Source organism: Coptis chinensis, chromosome 1 (genome assembly GCF_015680905.1).
Source record: "Coptis chinensis isolate HL-2020 chromosome 1, ASM1568090v1, whole genome shotgun sequence".
Classification (NCBI taxonomy): Eukaryota; Viridiplantae; Streptophyta; class Magnoliopsida; order Ranunculales; family Ranunculaceae; genus Coptis; species Coptis chinensis.
In genome coordinates this window covers 1,970,722-1,992,057 of record NC_141456.1, presented here as the reverse complement: position 1 = coordinate 1,992,057, position 21,336 = coordinate 1,970,722, and the positions used below count along the sequence as shown (strand labels likewise).

Below are 21,336 nucleotides of genomic sequence, written 5' to 3'. Positions count from 1 at the left end.
AAATGGAGCGGGTTCGGGTCGGATTCTCACTCAAAACTCTTTATCCTAGTTGGATCTATCCGGATTCGGGTCGGATTTTGGATATCCATATCCATTAAAAACACACAAAAAAATACACTATTTTAATGATTTTCATATATAAATATAAGATATAAATTAATTTTTAGGCATCAAAATATAAATCTTGTTAAAATGATTCGGGTTTTTAGATATTCGGCTCGGATTCTAATCACAAACATAGAGACCATATCCGTTAAAATGGATTCAGATATGGTCGGATTCGGGTTGCATCCCGTACCATTTCCATCCTACATGGAATAAACATTTCAACTTAAACAACATGAATTTTAACAGTTAGAAAAACACAAAATCAAAATTAGGGTTTCACTGAGAGATCAAAATTAGGGAATCACAAATATTCCAAACCTTTTTTTATTCTTAGCCCGCACGATTTGATCGAAGCCATCGGGACCGTGGATGTATATCACTTCCTTTGAGAACTAACTAGGGGTGGAACTCGGGCAGATTGGGTCGGGTTGAGGCATAACTCGAGCCCAACCCGAGTTACAAATGCTTTAACCCCAACCCGAATTACAAATGCTTTAACCCGAGCCTGGGACCAAGCCCTAGTCGGTCATTAAATTTTCAACCCAAGCCCTAGCCCGACCAATTCAGGTTGGGTCGGGTTATGTCTGTTTGGTCAAATTTCTTGGGTTTTTTTTTTGAAATTATGAGATAAAAAAACACTAAAATTAAAACCTTATAATGAAATAAAAAAGATTTGATTGTTTGACAGGGAAACTAATTTTGTTAATTATATTATTCTCTGTAAAATAAAGATTTTCAACCTTATTTTTATAAAAATAGAATGTTTGAAAGATATACGTACATATATACGCACGGGCTCGGGTTTATTGGTTTTTTGATATTTTAATCCGAACCCAGCCTAAAATCAAGTTGGGTTTTCATTTTACAAAATCAAACCCGAACTACGGATCTGATATATTAGCCCAGGAGCAACAAAAATCGGATTTTAGTCCATCGGGCTTGGGCTAACCCTACCCAAATTCCACCCCTAGAACTAACGAACGGTGATGTGTTTAATGTGTGGCAATGGACTGGGCTATGGACCTTCTTTTATAGACTACCGGGCTTGGACTTTGTGTTCTTCTTAAGCTAATAATTTTTCACGCGTTACTCCTAAGCAAGTAATGTTTTTATTCGGTGCACGTGCACTTATTTGCGTCAGTCCTAAGCAAGTAAATTTCCTATAAAATAAGTGCTTTGGGAACTTTTAGGATTTCCTCAGAAGAGTGCAAGGCTCATTACAGAAATAACAAAGGTAAGTAATAATTATTTTCTTATTTTTCTCATTACAGAAACAACATAATCTAGGATTTACTTTAAAAACATTCCTAAATCTGAAATCCAGATTTACCAAACGATACTGTCAGACTACGAACTGTGGATATTCTCGTTAAGTGTGAACAGACTGTCACTTAATCTGTTGAAGTTGTTATGAATTTATGATACTTGTGAATCTTTTATCTGAATGTTTTATTCATTGACCTAGATTTTTCGGCTGGTTTAGATGCTTGACGTCGAGGTGGGTTAGTTGAGCTATTAATCCTAACCAGTATAAGAAATTTCCAAGAGAAATTTAAACGGCGTGTGAATTGCAAAAAAATTTAGGTGTTTAATTCTTTCTAATATTAAATTACGCATTCTAATTCCAAAACCTCCGTTTTACTTATATATTTTTGGTGTTTGTATTATTATTTTTTCTAAACACTTTTTATAGTGATATATGTCCTTTGGGAACATTGGATAAGGACTTGTGGAACACATGGGGGATAATTAAGAACTAGACCTAAAGAATGGAAGAGCACCGAAGTGTGCCGTGTATTGTTGGCCACTTTCTTTGGACCTTGTGCTTGTGACTTCTTGTTTAGATCCAGTTTGTATTGGTGTGGGACTGACACCCAGAGAAGTGAGGTTACCTCTTTACTTTGGCCTACTTAATCTAGCAATATCGCTTCATCTGTAATTAGGCTCTCATGTATTTGATTTGTTTCTTCTTTCTTTGTTTGTTTTGTGTTCTTGATGTTGCCTACATCGTTTTCTTTGGATTATTCCCCCCATGTACATTTGTTTTGCCTATTACAATTTAGTACTTTGTTGAAATTTTTTCCCTTACTTCTTGAGTCATAAGCTTACTCTGCTTTCTTTTGCTATTTAGATTAAATTTTTTCAATGTTTCCCTTTTCTTTAGACTTTCAATAATGAAATATCTATTTTTAAATCGTAATATGCTTTTGATTTGTATTTTTTTTTTCTTTTCATATATTTACTTAAACCTGTTAACAACGGTGTATAAAGTTGGATTCTGCAACCTCTATTTTTTTTAGCTGCGTTTTTTAAGATAAAAATTTGTGCTTTCATGCTTTTTATATCTATTTTTCTATTTAGAACCAAAAAAAAATCTTTTGGTTAATGCTCGATAAGGACTTGAAGGAATGGTCTCCACATGGTGGGGGTGATTAAGATCACATACTGAAGAGGTCCAAAAAGAGGGGTAATGAACTAAAGACCCGAATGAGGAAGTGAAAATTTACGAATTATTCGTTCAGCCTTTTACTGTTGAGGTCACTTTTTCAGTCCTTGTATTTGTGTCCCCACTTCCTCAGATTCTGCTTTTATGGATTGTGGCCTGGCACCTATGGAAGCAGGGTTACTTTTTACTTCGGCATAGTTTGGACCCTCAATGTGACCTAGTACTCCCCCCTGATTTCTTATAGCCTTGCAGCTATGTGGTTTGTTCATTTTTAGTGGTTTCTGTTTTATTGTTTTTCAGTTTTTACAAGTTTTCATATGTAAAGCTCTATTTTCTTATATTTATATATGTTTATATTTGCTTGTTTATCTTCCTTTTCGTAATGCATCCCTCTTAATTCCTATACTTATTTATTTTCTTAAAGCCCTTTTGTGATGGATAGATAAGGACTTATGACCTTGTGGAATGGCCCACTCCTGGTGTGGACAATTAAAGACTTGAAAGAGGGGAGAAACTGAATGAACTGACCTTGTGGAAGGACCTTGTGGCTTGTGCGTATGCCACGTTTTCAGACTTTGTGTTTGTGGTCTCTCTGATCTTGGACTTATGGCCTGGGCCTGGTTGGCTCCTTGAAAAGTGAGGTTACCCTATAATGGTAGTCTGTAGTATGTTTGGTAAATTGTCATGAACAATTCTTTTAAGTGAACTTACATTCTACTCACGTGGTTTTAACTTGTTCTTTTTTCAGAAATACACTTTAAGTACGAATGTAGGCCATGAAAATGATTTGATGCCTCATTGCCCACTTAAGTTGATGTTTCCTTCTATTTTGTAGAAATTCTATTACCAAAACCTCATTAGAGTACGATAGATCATGTTTGTCTCTATCGTATCCATTGCTAATTATGATACTATGATTATTTTTATAATCAGATTGTCTCGTGATTTTATAAATGACCAGAAGGGTTATGGTCATAGATTACCTTACCAATGAGTCAACGACCCCGACTTCACTTTGGTTGTCCATCGGAGGTGGCCCAACATTGAGCTAGAAAAATGTTTGGCACGCGGCATTTTGTATAGGCTCAACTGGTACAAACCTAAAAGTGGCTGCTCATGTAAATGGTTTACAGTTAGAACCGAGCAAAGTGCAAATCTCAAGTTAGCAGCAAATACTTCAACTTGTCTGAAATCCTTGCCAGATGATACCATAGTTTGAATGTTTTCTTGATCTTTTTCTCTGTCAGTTAGCATTAGAGTTTATTTTAGTGCTATATGTTTCATGAAATTTGTTTGTAGGTAAAAGATTTCTTACTTGGTCAATAGTTCTTCATTTTGGAGTGTTACTATACAATTAAAGATTCCTGTGTAAACTGGCAGGCTATCATGCATGGAAGTCCGGAACTTCAAAACAGGTGTCATACTGCGTCGGATAACTCATTTTCAATGTAAATGGTGTGGTCCGTGTAGGGGCCATATCACTCCGCTAACAGGCGTTTTGAGTTTATTAAGCGCATCCTAGGCGAAGTAATTGGAAAATGGTGGTATTGAATTAGCACTAAAACTGAGATTATATGCGTTGGACTATCCCCTTGTCCTGGTTTCACCTTTACATTGGTAATGACTTTATTATTTGGTTATCCTGATACTAATAGCTGTTGCTTTTATATGGACTCTGATCTGCATGGCAACTTTAATTGTGTCAGAAGCGGTTATTATCCGGCTTTTAGATTATTAATTTTGTCTGCTTATAATGGAAGAAATTTAGCATATTGGAACATTGTTTTTAACTTTTAGAAACTTAAGCTTTGTAACTTCAGTAACCTTATCTTAATTCATCTTTTTGTAGATATGTGCATTATACTAACAGCGGGTCTTAATTGAATTTGATCTTGCCATATATCTTAAAGAGGCATATTGCCAGGTTGGAGTATGTGGCAAGGCAATGACGAAGGGTGTATTTTACAGCTTTACTGGAAGCTCTATATTTATTACACGCATTAAGCAAACTGTAGGTTTATATACATACAGCAACCTACTTCTAGTTTGAAGTTTATTTAAACTCTTATTTGAAGACAAGTTTCTTTGATGGGACACATGTTCTTTCAAATTGTTTGATTTATTTAAACTTTATCATTTGTTGAGAAATTTTCTTTACCAACGCTCTTGAAATCTATATTTTTTTTTTTTTTTTTTCTCTAGAGCTAATCTTTGGTGTGTCATATTTGTGGGGTAGCGGTAAACTTGATGTTGTACCTATTAATTCCTTTTTTTTTCTGTGTTAGCGTCACCGTAGTTGGAAGGCTTCGTTGGCATTTTAAAGGGTTATCATTATTATTTTGCAAGGGGAGTCAATATTTTCAACTGCATGTTGGAGCAGGAATAATTTTTTCTTGGAAGGTCTGAATATAAGTTCTGGGATTCATGGTAAGTTATATTGTCCATATAATGACCAATTGACCATGCACAGCTGAAGATTATATTCAAGGACTTTTTCTTTGATAAGGCAACTGCCCAGCACCAGCTAGCCATGTCTGTTTCATCTAGTTTACCAACCTGCACTACTGAATGCTGATTCTGTTGGGTCTCGGATGATGGGTTTACAGATACTTCAGTCTGTATTGCCAGATTGTCTTCATTGTTTGGGGGAGATGTAAGTCATAGAGAGACTTACCAGATCATTTTCAGGCTATATAGTATTTGCTTGAAAGAGCTTTCCAATCCTATGTTTTGAAGATCATCCCATGAGTGTTCATGATGTTTCATCCCAGCTGTATTGCTTAAGATGTAGGTATGATGAGCTGGTGGAGTTGCAATCACGAAATCACCTGACTGTTATAATTTCCATCTTAAACTTTCTTCCATTAACAAGGTGATTGAACAGATTGTCTTCTTAGGTAGTCAGTGATTGAGGGCAAGTCTACTTGATGAATTTGGCTGAGGACATGACCTCACTCTTCCTTTGCAAGTTTGCTGCTAATGGAGTTGAATGCCCTTCATTGGGATTGATCAAGAATTGTGTTTTTTTATGGTCTTGAACCCCTACGAGGATTTGGTACATTCTATTTTCTCAAGAGAACCTCTTGTTCGTTCGTCTAGAGGTTTAACTGGATCGGGAACCTTATTCAAACTAAATGACTGTTCTTCGAGATGTTGTCCTGTGCTATGATGGGACGGTGAGTAATGTATCTAGTAATTCCTTAATCCAGTTTGAAAACGAAGTAGAGTCTGGGATGAATGGCCATAGATTTTATCCTCCCGGTGAGTCTGTTGGTGCTTTGCAACAACTATATCAATTACTTCATATAAAGAAGTTCTTCATTCATCATCAAGTACCAAAGTTTCAAATATCATGGGAACTAATGAAGGTATTCAGTTTTATTGAAATTTGTTATGCTTCTGTATTATATTTCCCTCGTTCCTATTTACTCTGTTTTTCAGTAAAGTACCTTGTATGAATTGTTTAAATGACCAGCAGGTGGTTTTATACTTGAGTTGGTTGCTGTTTTGTGAAGAATTATTGCAAAGAAAATGCAGCATATCTCGTTCAGAATCTCTTATGATGAGTGAGTCTAAGAGATAATATAGACGATTTTCAGACTGAGTACATAATTTATCGACTTTGTTATTTTACAAATGCCTTTATTGTTTTCAAAAAGAAAATGTTCAATTTTAATTAGGTGGGGGCATTTATGTTATTTTCAGTTATTTGACTTGAAAGTTAACGGTCAAACCAAATTGACCGTGTGTTTAGAGGGGAGATCCTAATTTCCCATCTAGTGTGGGGGGGAGAGGAGGGGAGGGGAATCCTAATTGGCTCATCTAGTGGGGGGTAACACTAGTTCACCCTACTTTTTATACACCTGTTACTCAAATTCAATCTGATATTCTATAGTGGGCTTTTTTTACTTAACCACCCAAAGTTTGTACCCTTTTTGTGAAAACTCCAAAATCACTAGTGATTGTCTCCACTTCGTCAATTTTCTGTGTAACAAATGTTGGTATTTTGTATAATGGAAAATTTGAAATTTGTCTCCACTTCGTCAATTTTCTGTGTAACAAATGTTGGTATTTTGTATAATGGAAAATTTGAAATTTGTCTCCACTTCGTCAATTTTCTGTGTAACAAATGTTGGTATTTTGTATAATGGAAAATTTGAAATTTGTTCCTATTTCAAATTTGTAAAAAGTAAAAACCCTCCATTTTCAATATACGTCTGTCTTTGCCCCAATTTCCAATCCCCCCCTCCGCCACTTCTACGAGCACTTCCTCGTTGTTGCCACTGCCACTACCAATTCCCCACCATCTTCCACTGATACTTTCTCGTTGCTGCCAACGCCACTACCAACTCTCCACCACCATCACCATCTCTCCCACCACCGTCACTATTTTCCATGAGCAAGTCACCATTTTCCATGAGCAATTAATTGTTGTTGCATGGGGGGTTTTTATTTTTTCAATTCGGTTTTCAAAAACAAAACCAGCTGATTAGGTTGTAGTTCGGTTAACCGATATAAACCGTACTGAACCGGGTGTTAGATATATATAAAAGTTTTAGAGTTTTTTTTTTTAATTATTTATTATTTTTTTAGCTAAATGATTCATGTTATTGAATACTTATTTTTTGTGATTTTCATTATAACTTGTCAATATGCCTAAATTGATATTAATACTATTCAATATATTTATTAAAATTCACTGAAACATGATAAAAAGCCCAAACCGACAACCGAACCGAGCATTCAGTTCCATCTCAGTTTTTGTTCAAATTCGGTTTGGTTTCGATTTGGGATATCGATAGAATTTGGATTCGGTGTTTCTAGATGGTCGAAACTTCTCTAAATTTCGAAATTTTATTCAAGAGCAGCAAGTCTTAAGTTCTAGTAAATAATTGGGCTTTCTTTTTTTAAGGCTCACAGGATTGTCCACAAAATATGACTTGACAACAGCAGAGCACCCAAGAAGAGGATAACACTCATTGCATATCGAAAAAAATCCTGCCTCTCATTTCTTTATTTTGACCAAAAAAAAATGTCACCAACAACAAAATAGACACTTGTCATTGACACAAAACCTTCTAGTTTCCAAGAATTCAAAGGCATAGAAGCTTATGGACAGCAAATTTTAAAGAATATTTTAATGCAGACCTATCTGTCTAGAAACATTTATATCCACAGTTTGAAACTCTCTTATTTTTCTCAACCACACGTGTCATGACATATTTGTGTTGGCGGCAAGTGGTGCTGACGTGGTGAAAAAGTGCAAAGGAGAACACTTTTTGTGTTTTTTGTGGTCACCACCTTGACCCCATCTCTCTTTCTCTCTCTTTCAATCCATTTAAAGCGCTTGGTCACGCTTGTTTCCCTCACTTTCTTTCTCTCCTCTTATTTTTAGTGGTACAGATATTTTACCTTTTCAGCTTTTCTCCTCGTCACAATTTCTCTTTTTAAAATATCTTTATCTCTAAAAAAAAAATCGAAATAATATTTTCAAATTATCTGAATGAGAAACTGATGGTGTAGTCCATTACCTCACTATCTAACACCTAAATAATGGATATGGTTCACTTTTTTCATAAATCAAGATTATGGTCCTACCAGTTTTATCAATTATTTCGCATTTGGAATGGAACTGACCTGCAATAATACCATATATATCTAGTATTTCGATCTAGAATTTGATTAAGGACCTAGGCAAGGTGCCATGGATATCACCCACAGCTCACCACGAGTTGTGTAAAAAAAAATTACACACTTAATTCAACAAATGCTAGACACGACACATCTATAGGATCATTGCAGTAGCACTATATATATCTGGCTATAAGATGTTGGTATTGTGAGTTCAACAGTGAACCACAAATCAAAGAACACGTGTCACCTCATGTGTGGGCAAAAGAAACAACCATATCCACAACTTTACATATTTTATCTGTAGACGCTTGGCTGGACAATTAATTCGGACAAATAAGACGCCAGAATTTTTCGGTGTTTAGGAAAACAAAATAAATAAACACGTGGAATATGAATGGTGCAAAGCGAGCCACAAGAAGTCCATAACTTTCTCGAAATCTCCCTGTTGAAAAAGCGAAATAAAAATATACAAAAGTTATCTGACGTGGCAAGCTCAGCTAACCTTTTCTCTCTCAAAAAGCCAAAAGTTTTTTTCCAATACAGTGAGTCTTCTTTCCACTTTCTCTTCTCTCTGCTCTCTTATTCTTGTTTCCTCTCTCTCTCTCTCACTAAAATCTAAGTTTCTATATTTTCATCTGTTCTCTCTGTGTATCTCTCTGTCCTGTCTGTACTCTAAATTCTTCAGTTCAAAAAGAGTAGCCAAAAATTGAAAAAATAAGAAACACAAACAACAGTACGTGCGACAAGTCTGATCTGAAAAAAAAACGGAGTGGACCTGATTTATGTGTATTTTGGAGATATTCTGCTCAGGTAATAATTATTCTTACATAAGTAGCTAGCTATTAGATCTTGTGTGTATGTATTTAAGTTTTGTATTTTGTTATGTTGTTTCATTCATTGATGATGTGCGGAAATATACATCGTAAGGATACATGGAATGTTTATTTTTAGCTAGACTTTTTGATGAGAGTGTATAAGATATTTGGTTTTAGGTGGTTAAGGATAGGGTGAGATTTAGATTGATGGCTTAGGACTACACTTTGCTGTTTAGCTTCATATAGTGTAGTAGAGAAACTAAGTTGGAAGAAGTTAGTTCATATAACTTTTATTTAAGAAATTGGAAAGCATCTTTAGCGGATTATTTATATAGGATTGTAATTTTTTATGGATGTTTGTTACATAAAAGGAAATTTAGTCAGTGAAGAAAGGATTTGTTGTAGATGTTCTTTGTGATCCTGTTGTTTGCACCTGGATTTAGGAGTTGTGAATTATATACCATGAGTAACAATATGCTACAGAAAAACCTGATTTGGCAAAAACTTGATAGTGATCTTGTCATGAATCGCTTTCTTCGGTTCTCATTATTGAACCCTCTTGATTTGGATATAGGATCAAGGTGAAAGGACAAACTTAAGAACCATTGTCAAGTAGCACGCGGATGGGTTCGGATATTGAAGCCCAATCTTCAACTGCAACTCAGTTAAAGGAGATGAATACTGCAGAAGATGAAAATGCACCTAAGGTTTTACATTTTCCATGTCCTAGCTATTCCGGTACAACTTAAGCAGTCATTCAATAAAAATTCTTGATCTTTGTTAAGTAATGTTTCTTTCTATGTTTTCTGTGTGAGTAGGCAAGGAAGCCATACACAATATCTAAACAGCGAGAAAGGTGGACAGAGGAAGAACATAAGAAGTTTCTCGAAGCTCTGAAACTGTATGGTCGAGCGTGGCGTCGAATAGAAGGTAGCATTTGATACTGAGCTGCAAATCTCTGGAACCTTTTTCTGCTTCCATACCATCTCTCTAAATTGTTTTCCTTGATTTTGCAGAGCACGTGGGTACCAAAACAGCTGTTCAGATTCGAAGTCATGCTCAGAAATTTTTCTCTAAGGTTTATTACCCTTCTTACAGTACATGTTTCTACCATAGATATTTTAAGTAAGTCGATGTTCATGACCCAAAAGCTTGTGAACATTTTCTATATTAGGCAGATATTTATGGGTGGTATGAGTTCTCATTGCTCAATTTGATGGTAATTGATCCAGGTGGTCAGAGAATCAAGCAACACAGATGATAGCCCTGTGAAGGCAATTGAAATCCCACCACCTCGTCCGAAAAGGAAACCCATGCATCCTTATCCTCGCAAACCCGTTCACACTGTCAATAAAAAAGCATTTGTTTCACAAGAAGCAGAAAGGTCCCCATCTCCTAATTCCTCAGCCACAGAAGAAGAGAACCAATCTCCAAAATCAGAAATATCTGCAGCTGGATCTGATACATTGGGATCCACAATTTCAGATCAGAATGGTAGTCAATCACCAATTTCATCTATTGATGCAAAGCCTGTCAGATTGCAAATTTCGACAAAGGATAACATAATCCAATCATCTACTTCAGAAGCCGATGAGGAGAATGGGTCTCCTACTTCAGTCTTAACAAACTCAGCTTCAACTACACAAGATCGATCACCCATGGTACTTCCCATACCATTTCTAATCCCACTTGGACCTTTTTAATGATTTTGTAGGCTGTTTGACATTCTCTTGATCAATTGTAATATTTTCCATCTTTTGAATTGAATCACCAGAAAGTTGATTCGAGTTCGAAGGATAATGCATCTAAAGCAGAATCTCCTGGTGCAGAAACACCAACAATGAGCCTTAAACTCTTTGGAAGGACAGTACTGGTCACTGATTCTCACAGACGGTCATCTTCACTTACTGGTACAAGCAAGTCATCAGCTGCTGAAAGCCATAAAGAGAATATGGTCACAGATGAAGCAGAGCCTGCAAAGATATTTCATCAGAATTCGGTAGAGAATGTTTATTCCATGGGAAGTTGGCCTCATGGGAACCCTTCAATGTTCTATCAAATGCAACTCCAGAGTGGAAACCAGAACCCCGTGGCAGGATCTTCTGTTTTATCGGTTCCTTGGTGGGCATTGCAAGGAGGTTTACCTTTTACTTTCTTTCCATCCTTCAACATGAACTCGGTACAAATACCTCCATCCTGGACTGGTTCAAACACTTCCTCTGCTAGCGAAGTGGGGAGTGAGGACAAGTGTGATGATGCTGCTGAATCCATTAACCAAGAAGTATCCTCTAACAACAATTCATGTCATGGTTATGGTTTTGTATTAAAACCAAGCAAGAGATCTGCTTTCTCTCCGTTAAGAGCCAGTCCTAACAAGTGTATAAAGGGATTTGTGCCATATAAAAGATGTTTAGCTGAAAGAGAAGACCAGTCATCCACAATGGTTGGAGAAGAGAGGGATGGGCAAAGCATCAGACTATGCTTATAAATTATACAATGAACTTCCCACATAACCTTCCTTTTTTCCACTGATGAAGGCCCTCTTTTTGAAGACATTCAGAGGGATAGTTAGGGTCCCTGGCCACGATCATTGTAAAATTTGTAGCCTGTTGGGTGAATGAGAAAGAGGGATCGATCAAAAGATGAAAGAAACAAGTTCGTCCCCTATTGTAAATTCTACGCAAGTTCGTGTTCCTCTCAACTGTCCGAACTTCACTCATTCCCATAGAAGTCCCTCGTGTGTATCTTTTTCATTCCCTTCATTTTTTTTTCTGGTTGCAACTACTGAAAGTTTAAGTGTTTTTTTTTAGCAAATTCTTTTGTTTTGTAACTTTGTAATTTGCAGAAGACATTACTGTTTCCTCAAGCAGGAGAAATGTTATAACTTAGTACTAGCAGGAATCAGTTCACAGCTTAATATAAAATAGAAATGGTGCGGAATGAGATTGTGACATTGTACTCTTACTCTGTCTTCATTTCCTTTGTTTGTCATGAATACAACCCACCTACTCATGGGTCTGTATATAGTGGAATCCCTATATTCAACATTTCATCCCCAGTTTATAAATAGCTTTTTCACAATATCAATGCAGCCTCAATGTAGGTTCTTTGAAGCCCTGGGATCAAGTTTTAGGCGTTAAGCCAACCTGAACCTACTAGAAATAAATTCCTAGAAAAGATAACATGGAGCTTACTCTTTGAAATCTGGAAAAGTATACTTCACTGAGAACATGCATAAAAGTGAAAATTCTTGAATCAAATGCAATGTCAGAGGACTAAATTTGAATAACAGTGAATTTCCAACTTATTGTGTAAATAGAAAATGTTCAATTCTTGATGGTATCAACAAATAGAAGTAGTGAAGAACGTGTTAAATTGATGAATATGAACAATTTAGCGCAACTTGACTTCTAAGAAGTGCTTTGGTAAATATATAGCTGACCAGTAAGGACCTTTAAGACAAAAGTATGTCAAAAGTGAAGGATAGGCCATGTATAAATTTTAGCTGCTTTAAAGAGGTGATTTGCACAAAAGCAAGCAGAATTGGTGATACATATGTTGGCTAATTTTCAATATATTCCTTGCTTCACGTTACATTGAAATAAGCACTTTCATCTAGTAACAGAATATATAACCACAGTACCACACTAACACCTGTAGAATTCTAGTTAAGGAAATTAGGATAGCAAAAACCATGTAGGAGAACTTGATACAATTTCACCTGCACAGAAGTTGAACGCAATGTATTGTATGTAATACTTTTTGCTTACTCCAATTAATGCCCTCAATATCTTCTTGGGGGTTGTTTACGGTCTTGGCGCATCTCCGATCTTGGCTTAGCAATCTCCACAAATATGACCCTGCCATCCAGAAACTGAACACAAGCATGCACTTGAGTGCTTTGATAAAAAAAAAATCTCATAGTATACATGATGCTACAATTGATAGGCACACGCTTATCTAACAGCTATTTTTTATAGTACAATGAATCAATGGGTAGGTTTTGATGTGTAACGGGTAGAGAATATTTACTACCGTCATTTGATGACCCAACGTTAACAATGTGCCCTAGCAGAATTCATCAGCAGTTCAGAAAACCGGATATGTTTGTAGCAACCATCAGCAATTCGGAAAAACAAATGAGCCCCATATAACGCATCAAAGATGTACGTAAAGTACGATCCATAGTATGAGAGTACAAATTTCTTTTTGCACTCAAGTAAGGAATTGTATTAAATAAAGAATTTGTTACATGGAGAAAATAGAAGGAGAGTACATAGCCAATGACTCAATGAGGGAAGATTTTTAGTGAAAATAGCTGCAAAACTAGTTAGTATACCTGTTGTGAACGCCTAAATTTTGTAACAATGAACTCATCAGGGATATCTTAGAGAATTAGGACCAAACTATGAACCTTTGTTCAACGTTCCTTTATAACCATTGTCGTATCAATGCATCTTTGCAACTGAAAGGAAACTATTGCATAAATGCAAGGCCAAATGTTTCAGTAGTAAATAAGAACAACTAGATAGATATTCTTCCTCAAATGCATACCTTTCCATGCATGCCTTCAATAGCTTTGTTGGATTCCTCCTCCGTTGCATAACGAACAAAAGCAAAACCTCTTGGTCTATTTGCAATTCTATCCATCACAAGGTTGACTGCAAGAAACAGAATTGCATAGGCAATATTACAAGAGGTGAGAAAGTATATTACAGAGACAGACAATGTGTTATAAGCATCAGTTTTCTAACCGTCCACGAGTTGGCCGAAATTTTGAAAAGCATTTCTTAAGCCCTCTTCAGTGGTGCGGAACGAAAGTCCTACATAAGAAAAGTAAATGAGTCATGAGTATTTGAGACGTAAGCTTATCGCCTTTAATTAACATAAATGATTTAAAACTGAAATGGAGAAAAAAGGGGTGGTCATATAACTTACCACTAACGAAAAGATTGGTGGAGGAGCCAGTTTTCTGAGAGGGAGAAGAAGGCAGACACCCCACGACGAAGCAGTCATTGCGAATTTTACATTTAGTTTCAGAGAGAGATAAGGAGGGAAATTTTGAATGGAACAAAGAAGAAGAAATACAGAGGGAGTTGAGTGTAGAAGAAAACGAGATGTGTTTGTTTCGTTCCGTGGTTGTGAGCGATGAAGAGGCAAGAGGAGGAGGAGCTACTGTAAACACAGCTACAATTGCCATTACTTTCACAGGACTATTTGGATAACTAATTTTGTAGAATGGAGATTATTTTTTTAAGGGTTAATTTGTCCAAACCCCACACTTTTTTCACCACTTTATAATAAACCCTCACATTTCTAAATATCACGGTTTTTCTGCATTCTTCACATTCTTTGATCGATGACCCATTGCTAAAAAAAATAAAAATAATATTAGTAACTATAATAAGTTTAATTAAATCTAAATCATTTCAAGCTAAATTATAATCTTTATACATTTCGAACTAAATTACAATTCTTTCGTCATTACAAGTGGCACAAAATACAAACACTCTAAAACGGATAATTAAAATACACAAACACTCAAGCACTACAAACACTAAACTATATTTCTAACTCTAAATCTTGTATTAACTCATACAACTTATACAAATAATATTCACGAATATTAAAAAAAAAAAAACATTCAAAAGACCTCGCTGGTTCGTTTGAGCCATTTCCAAAACAACCTCACTAAGTCATTTCAATGTTTTTCAAATAATACTTCGTTTTGGAGTTCAAATAACTTGCATTATATAATAATCAACAATATAGAAACTACAAATTATTCAACAATAACAACTATACGTATTATTCAACAATAGAAACCACAAATTGAGAAACTAAAGTTGAATTAAAAAAAAATTAAACAAAATGCACTAACAAAAATTGATATTCGAAATTGAAGAAATCCTTGTTTGCACCAACGAAACTACCAGTTGAAAAAGTTGTTCCCAATTGCTGTGCGATTTAGGTAGGGGTGTATTGGACTTGCTTTGGACTTCGGTGTTTGGGCTTAGGCTGGAAGCTGCCCAATCCAATTCCTATGGCACCCAATACAGAACCCTTACAAAAAATACTCAGTACTTTAGAGTTGTTTTGACTTTTGAATCGAAATTTGACCTCGGACCAATATATTGAAATGGGCCTAGGGACGAATTTGTTGATATTAAAATCATGGCTTCTCTGTTCTCTCTTAGTAAACTTTAGTACTTTACTCACTTCACACTCAAACACAAACATTCCCTCTTTCTACTTCTCACTAACAAAGAAAAAAATGTCACTACTACTAATAACACTAGATCTCCTTCTACTCTTAACAGTCACACTCAAAATCAACGGTTGCAGATAGATCCTACACATCACCCTCGTCCTCAAACTACCTAACCGAATGGAAAACAGCACGTGCAACTTTCTACGCAGCATCCGACCCAAGAGACGCCGTAGCGGGTGCGTGTGGTTACGGTGATTTAGTTAAAAGAGGATTTGGAATGGCAACCGTTGGATTAAGTACAACTTTATTTGAACGTGGACAGATCTGTGGTGGGTGTTTTGAGTTGAGATGTGTTGATGATTTAAGATGGTGTCATCAAGGTACATCAATTATTGTTACTGCAACTAATTTTTGCCCACCTAATTATGGACTTGAAGGTGACGGAGGTGGTGGGCATTGTAATCCTCCTAATAAACATTTCGTTCTTCCTATTGACGCGTTCGAGAAAATTGCCTTCTGGAAAGCTTCTAATATGAATGTTCATTATCGGAGGTAAACATTTGGCATTTCTTTTCTTTGACTTAAAAGAGTGTTTTTTATATTTGGTTTAGTAGTTGTTGCAACGATTTAATTGAAAGAGAAATCAATTATTGGAGCCTGTGTACTGAATAGTATCACTTAATAACTAGATAACTGCTAAGCAGTGGGGGGCGTGAGCGGAGGGTGGAGAAGAGAGAGAGAGATATGGGTTTGTGGGTGGGGAGAAAGAGAGAGTTAGGGTTTGGTTGAGAGGGAGAGGGAGAGGGAGAGGGAGAGGTGAGGACAGACAGACATAAACCAACCAACTTAGTTTTTGTCCGCATAACCCTCCTTCTGCCCAGATCGTTTGCTCCGCTCACTTGACTAACTAGTATTAGGGGGGGGGGGGGTCACTAATGAAGTCCAGTGTCTGTGGAGAAAGGCGTACTGTATAGACCACCTTGTACTGTTATCCACAGACCAATATATTGGAGGAGAAAATTTCTGTACAAATTAAGGTATCTTATAGGCTAGATACGAGATAGTTTGATAAGGGTATAGTATACATGGACAAGGTAAAATATTTTTAGATGCTCAAGGTTGGTTGGGAGGGGTAAGGTTATACCCTGTTATACTATCATTACGTGTAGGTTTTTTCTCATTTGGTCCCCCCCTAAGTTGGGTTTTTTAGGTGTCTTCTAGGATGTTTATGTTAAAATTGATACTCGCTAATGGTTATCAAAAGATGATTCCATGAGGTTCCCTTCCTTTTATGTGGCAGTCAGTACTTCAGGGCTGAGGAATCTTTTGGAAGTTCAAAATTTCCAAGGAGTTAACTTGCACCAGAACACACCAATCAGAACGTCTGGGATCATCTTCTTAATTTACATATTATATTTAACTCACATCTCCATTTACATAAGTAGTGTAGCCCAGTTGCTTTAAAATATTATACCGTGCAATTAAGTTTGCAGAATTTTATTTGACCAAATTAATAAGTGCTTTATGAGTTCGTTAATATAAGTGGATTTGGAAGTTCATATTCTTCTTAAAAACACCATAAACGGTGTGACCTTTTTCATCTATAGACGGATGAATCACTGCCTTTCTGACTTCCAGGTTTGCAGGAACTTAAGAACATGTCTAGAATAACTTCATAGTTTGTCGACCGTGACAAACTTATTCATGCTCAAGTCTTACAAAAGCATTATGTTGACTTTATTGATTTGGTCTCGCAGGATCAAATGTGTTAGGGAAGGAGGAGTTCGCTTTATAATTGATGGATCAGGTTACTTCATTTCAGTGCTGATCAGCAATGTCGCCGGTGCCGGAGATGTATTAGCAGTGAAAATCAAGGGGTCAAGAACAGGGTGGCTTCCAATGGGTCGGAATTGGGGGCAAACCTGGCATGTCAGTGCTGATTTAAAGAATCAACCGCTTTCATTTGAGGTCACCACTAGTGATGGGGTTACAGTTACATCCTACAATGTAGCACCCAAAAACTGGAGTTTCGGACAGAGTTTTGTGGGCAAGCAATTCCAATCCTAAACTACATAAAGGGATAGCTATTTTCCTCTTACTTTTCTTCTATGATGGAGGATGAGTTGTATTGAGTTGAAATGTAGGTAATAGAGGATGAAAATGAGTTCCAAGTATTACGAGTATTGTTTTTTTTTGGCTAAAGAGAGTATTGTTTCATGGCATTGTTCTTCAGTAAAACAGAGAAATCAAGGAACATATTTGGATTAAGCGACAAAGTGTTTTGAAGTATACGAGGAAACAGGCTTCAGCAAATGATGGGAGCACAAATTTTAGAACATACTGTATTACCGAAAGAGTATTTAGTTGTATCTTACCCAGTGAAAAGGTTGGACAGAGACTTTTATATTGTAATGGTAGAATGATTATGCATTTATGCTGGAAATGGAAAAAAGGAATTATTTCAGTTCTTTCGTTTGAATGTGTGTGCGTGTGGTTTGTAGCTTATATCGTGTGAAGAGAAACAAATAACTGGAGGAGAGCCAGAATAATACTGTCATTGGAATGTAAACGTTCCTTCAATGAACAATATTTCGCAACAGAGAATTTTAGATTTCAAACTGCAATATATTAAGTTATTAACAACTGTTAATTTGAACTTACAAGCTTTTTAATTTCAGCTTTCCAAATACAATGGAACATGATCTGGGCTTGTCATAGTAGAACTATGCTCATGTATCATCTCACACAGCGGTAATACTGATCCAGAGTCTGTTGCATGCGTCAATCAGTTTTCATCTCTGAAATTAAGCAACATCAGGTCTTATCTATGCTTACACTGAATCCAATTTTATGATTAATCTAATCCATCCAAACGTCTCCACGGGCAATATCATACTTTCCACTGACTACGTTAGATGTAACATTTCAATCCTGCGTCACCGATCAAAAAAAAATCCTGCCTCAACTGAAAAAAGAGAGCCAATATAACTTCAAAGAATCCGACGAAAGGAGCTGAATACATTGGAATTGTCTACATCATTGCATCAGTAATGACTGAATTCCAACGCAGTAAATGAGTGTCCCATGTAAAGGATAACATAACCATTAAAGTCACGAGGCTATGGACGATGACATATATATGCAAGATATCGTCAACAATTATTTTTCTAGTCCAACTAACCATGCAAAAGCAGAGTCTGTGAAAAAGAAACCCTCCAGAAGAAGAGGTGAAGACTACCCTATAAGATTGCTCATTTTTTCTTCATTATACTACAATGTTAATGTTTCTGACATTTCTCTGAGAAGTCAGAACTTAAGCCCAGCAGAAAGCCACCATATTACCTGCAATACCTCTTCTGTCCAGTCCACTCTCACAATTCCTCCACTCCTCAGCTTCAACTCTAGCCTTCTTAAGTGCTTGCTATAACGCCAGTCCATTCCAGCAAAGACTCCATGTAGTTCCTTGTCATTTCTCCAACAGAATGCACCATTAATTTGTAGTAAGCTCTCAGAAGCAGTGTCCATTTGTCATCCTTTGAAACATAAAATCAGTGAATATACCAATGAAAAACTATAAAATGAAATGTAGAGCCATCAACAGCCTAAACAACCAACCAATCCCTTTGCATCCTCTTTAAATGGAATGATACTCGGGGGAAAGTTTTTGACTATCAAATATTCAACCACACTACATGTACTGTCCGTTTCACATCCCCCTGAACTCCTTGTATGACAGTGCAAAACAGTATAGCAAATATACCCGATTCCAGAGAAACTGACAGTTGGCTGATATTCACATAAGAAATGAGAAGCCAGGTAATGAGCATAGAGAGGTGTCTCTTGATTGGCCTATGGATATAACAAGTGACCATTCCTATATAAGACCATCTGATTGGTTGCAGGTAATGACGAGGGGAGTCTCTTAGTTTTAATTGGCCTAAAAGCATAACAAGTGTCCTTTCCTTATATATGACCATCTGAATGGCTAATCGGATCTATCCACTGATTAGTAGCAAAAAAAAATCTAGCAGAAAATGCATTAACCAATAAGGCAATAACCATTATCATAATACGCAAGAAATATACAGGTACATTTGAAGTTTAAAACTGAAAGAGTAATATAAGCAGTACTCAGAAAATGGACAAGTTTAAACAGCGCCGAATCACGATATAACATTGATCCTTGGTATACCACGAAAGATAGCAAAGATGCATCCATCAAAATAACAAATTATTTCATGAGAATGGTACAAAACCACCAAGGAAATAGTCAAACCACAATTTTTTATTTCCAGCAAAAGAGGAAGGAGAAAACCAACACAAAACTCAACAAACTCTTCAAATTGCAAGTGATGCAGATATCCAAATCGACTTTTTTATATGTTTGTACCTCAAAAATTACATGTGACCTTAAGATTTCGTTTACAGTTACAGAATACAGGTAACATTTGCTTTGTTACATCTTTGAACAAGAAAACACCACCCAACACTATCAAGAGATTACCATGATTCAATTAAAATCTTGTTCGGGTATAAAAGATACTAAAACCAAAAAGAAATAATCAACCACTTGCCAGGATCAAAAGCGCAAATTCATCCAGTGCTTCTTGTGACCTTCAGGGTTGATTATCCATCTAACAGTTATAAAGAATACAGACTAACCAAAGTTAGCATCTTCAAAGCCGCTGCTGAGATTCAATTAGCAATGCATTAAGCATAACATGAATGGCAGCTTCATAAACAGCTGGGTCATAATGCATCCCATCCATTGTACACCTAGACCCACAGTTCCGACTTAGTGACTTGACGTCCAGCAAAACCATAGGCCCTCCTGATTGACGCAGAAGCTTACTCTCGTGAAGCTTTTGATCATAAGAGTCCTGGATAACAAAATTCATCTTCTCCCTTTTCTCCTCTGTGTTCAACATTGAGTTTATCAACATAGGCATCCCCAACCAAAACATGTGAGGAGATCTCACCGGAAAAGAACCACTTACAGACTCAACAGTATCATACTCCGAAGAAACAGGTATAAACGATAACAATGATTGCTTCACTGATCCTAAAGAAACACCATAATCTGACGAATCAGTCACATGTAGCATATGCCATAGCCCTGACCCCATCACCAAAACATCAGGATAATGGCGATTATGCTTCAATTCAACCAAAAAATCAGTTAAATTTGTAACATAAGGTGCCCAAATAAAATCCAATTTCACTCCAATCTCATCAATCACAGTATTATAGTCGCTATGCCGTTTAAACAAATCCCCACTAACCGATTCCATCTCAACAGGATCCAAAACCAAATTCAACAAAGAAACAACAACCAATCTAGCCTGAGAATCCCCAGCTACAACAATCCAAGACCCATTAAGTAGATCACAAGCATCAGAACGACCTAACTTTTGAAACCCACACGCATTTACCGGTATAGATTTCGCCCAACTCCAAGATTTCTCATAATCCGACGTATTGAAATTGGGCATTTCATCCAACCCCTTATTAATTGGTTCAACTTTGACATCCCAAATAATTTCATGTAGAAAAGACAAACAAGAACTACGATTATCAAGAACAACAGTTGAAGATAAAGACGACAATAGATTTGTAATTGATGGGAAATAAGGTGTGAGATGAACACCTACCGCAAGTGTAATAAAAAGTGCTCCACTAAAGAATAACATTTTGTTCCTACTCAAATGCCATCCTGCTAATATCATTGGCACAAATAATACTACACACGCTGCTAATACTCCAAATTGAACTGCACCCACCATTTCTCACATCCCCAATTCCAACATTTTATTCCCCATTCCAAGAAAAAAAAAAAAAAAAACCCCAATTTCAATGATAGGAAAAATTAGAAATTTCTTGTTCAGGTGTTACTGTCGTCGTTGGAGAGGGAGGAATTTTATGCTTGGATGTGAAGTTAATAGTGGTGTTTGGTTGTTAAACACACAACAAGGCTTAAGCTAGAATGTGTTTATATAGTTACACTAAAATGCACCTACCTTCTCACTTCTAACATACACGTTGGTGACATCAAGTTGCCATCAGACAAGTTTGTGTCTTTTTGAGCTCTTGATGCTACTAGCATACGCATGTGTTTTGCCGTA

The 21,336-nt window shown here is 36.5% G+C and overlaps 4 protein-coding genes across 24 annotated transcripts; 2 read left to right on the top strand and 2 right to left on the bottom strand.

Annotated features, from left to right (window-relative positions):
* The first annotated feature begins 1,274 nt into the window (after positions 1-1,274).
* Positions 1,275-11,967, top strand: LOC147521206 (protein REVEILLE 1-like). Of its 19 annotated transcripts, XM_086598164.1 has the most exons (10): positions 1,275-1,342; positions 2,979-3,190; positions 3,303-4,981; positions 5,061-5,345; positions 5,452-6,120; positions 9,578-9,710; positions 9,822-9,933; positions 10,020-10,081; positions 10,236-10,664; positions 10,778-11,967. In XM_086598164.1, the coding sequence occupies exons 6-10, from the start codon at positions 9,627-9,629 to the stop codon at positions 11,489-11,491; spliced, it is 1,401 nt and encodes a 466-aa protein (XP_086454290.1). In that variant the 5' UTR covers positions 1,275-1,342; positions 2,979-3,190; positions 3,303-4,981; positions 5,061-5,345; positions 5,452-6,120; positions 9,578-9,626; the 3' UTR covers positions 11,492-11,967. The 19 variants fall into 19 exon arrangements, with proteins under 19 accessions (XP_086454290.1, XP_086454165.1, XP_086453944.1 ...); XM_086598081.1 differs by lacking the exon at positions 1,275-1,342 and having other exon boundaries at positions 1,358-4,565; positions 4,840-4,954; positions 5,025-5,345; positions 5,456-6,120; XM_086598039.1 differs by lacking the exon at positions 2,979-3,190 and having other exon boundaries at positions 1,304-1,342; positions 4,840-5,345; positions 5,456-5,922.
* On the bottom strand, positions 10,777-14,423 carry LOC147521205 (RNA-binding (RRM/RBD/RNP motifs) family protein). Its single transcript, XM_086598246.1, has 4 exons — positions 13,942-14,423; positions 13,758-13,826; positions 13,558-13,664; positions 10,777-12,877 (listed from the first exon to the last, which is right to left on the bottom strand). The coding sequence occupies exons 1-4, from the start codon at positions 14,201-14,203 to the stop codon at positions 12,788-12,790; spliced, it is 528 nt and encodes a 175-aa protein (XP_086454372.1). The 5' UTR covers positions 14,204-14,423; the 3' UTR covers positions 10,777-12,787.
* A 391-nt stretch (positions 14,424-14,814) lies between these two features.
* Positions 14,815-17,678, top strand: EXPA13 (expansin A13). 3 transcript variants are annotated; one of them, XR_015215780.1, is made up of 4 exons: positions 14,815-15,766; positions 16,972-17,354; positions 17,448-17,472; positions 17,555-17,678. XR_015215780.1 is itself a non-coding variant. In XM_086597211.1 (2 exons), exons 1-2 carry the CDS (start codon positions 15,492-15,494, stop codon positions 17,279-17,281), a joined length of 585 nt encoding a protein of 194 aa, XP_086453337.1. In that variant the 5' UTR covers positions 14,815-15,491; the 3' UTR covers positions 17,282-17,678. The 3 variants fall into 3 exon arrangements, 1 of the variants encoding a protein (XP_086453337.1); XR_015215755.1 differs by having other exon boundaries at positions 17,448-17,678; XM_086597211.1 differs by having other exon boundaries at positions 16,972-17,678.
* Positions 17,679-19,573: 1,895 nt separating this feature from the next.
* On the bottom strand, positions 19,574-20,997 carry LOC147521203 (Pmr5/Cas1p GDSL/SGNH-like acyl-esterase family protein). Its single transcript, XM_086597135.1, has one exon. It carries the CDS (start codon positions 20,995-20,997, stop codon positions 19,891-19,893), a length of 1,107 nt encoding a protein of 368 aa, XP_086453261.1. The 3' UTR covers positions 19,574-19,890.
* Between the last annotated feature and the right edge of the window lie 339 nt (positions 20,998-21,336).

Coding starts and splice junctions, on each gene's coding strand:
- LOC147521205 (XM_086598246.1), bottom strand. CDS start 14,203: ATGGCAATTGTAGCTGTGTTTACAGTAGCTCCTCCTCCTCTTGCCTCT. Junction 13,827..13,941: donor CACCAATCTTTTCGTTAGTG/GTAAGTTATATG, acceptor TTTCTTATGTAG/GACTTTCGTTCCGCACCACT. Junction 12,878..13,557: donor TTGAAGGCATGCATGGAAAG/GTATGCATTTGA, acceptor GCTTGTGTTCAG/TTTCTGGATGGCAGGGTCAT.
- EXPA13 (XM_086597211.1), top strand. CDS start 15,492: ATGGCAACCGTTGGATTAAGTACAACTTTATTTGAACGTGGACAGATC. Junction 15,767..16,971: donor ATGAATGTTCATTATCGGAG/GTAAACATTTGG, acceptor TTGGTCTCGCAG/GATCAAATGTGTTAGGGAAG.
- LOC147521206 (XM_086598164.1), top strand. CDS start 9,627: ATGGGTTCGGATATTGAAGCCCAATCTTCAACTGCAACTCAGTTAAAG. Junction 9,711..9,821: donor AAGATGAAAATGCACCTAAG/GTTTTACATTTT, acceptor CTGTGTGAGTAG/GCAAGGAAGCCATACACAAT. Junction 10,665..10,777: donor CACAAGATCGATCACCCATG/GTACTTCCCATA, acceptor TTGAATCACCAG/AAAGTTGATTCGAGTTCGAA.
- LOC147521203 (XM_086597135.1), bottom strand. CDS start 20,997: ATGGTGGGTGCAGTTCAATTTGGAGTATTAGCAGCGTGTGTAGTATTA.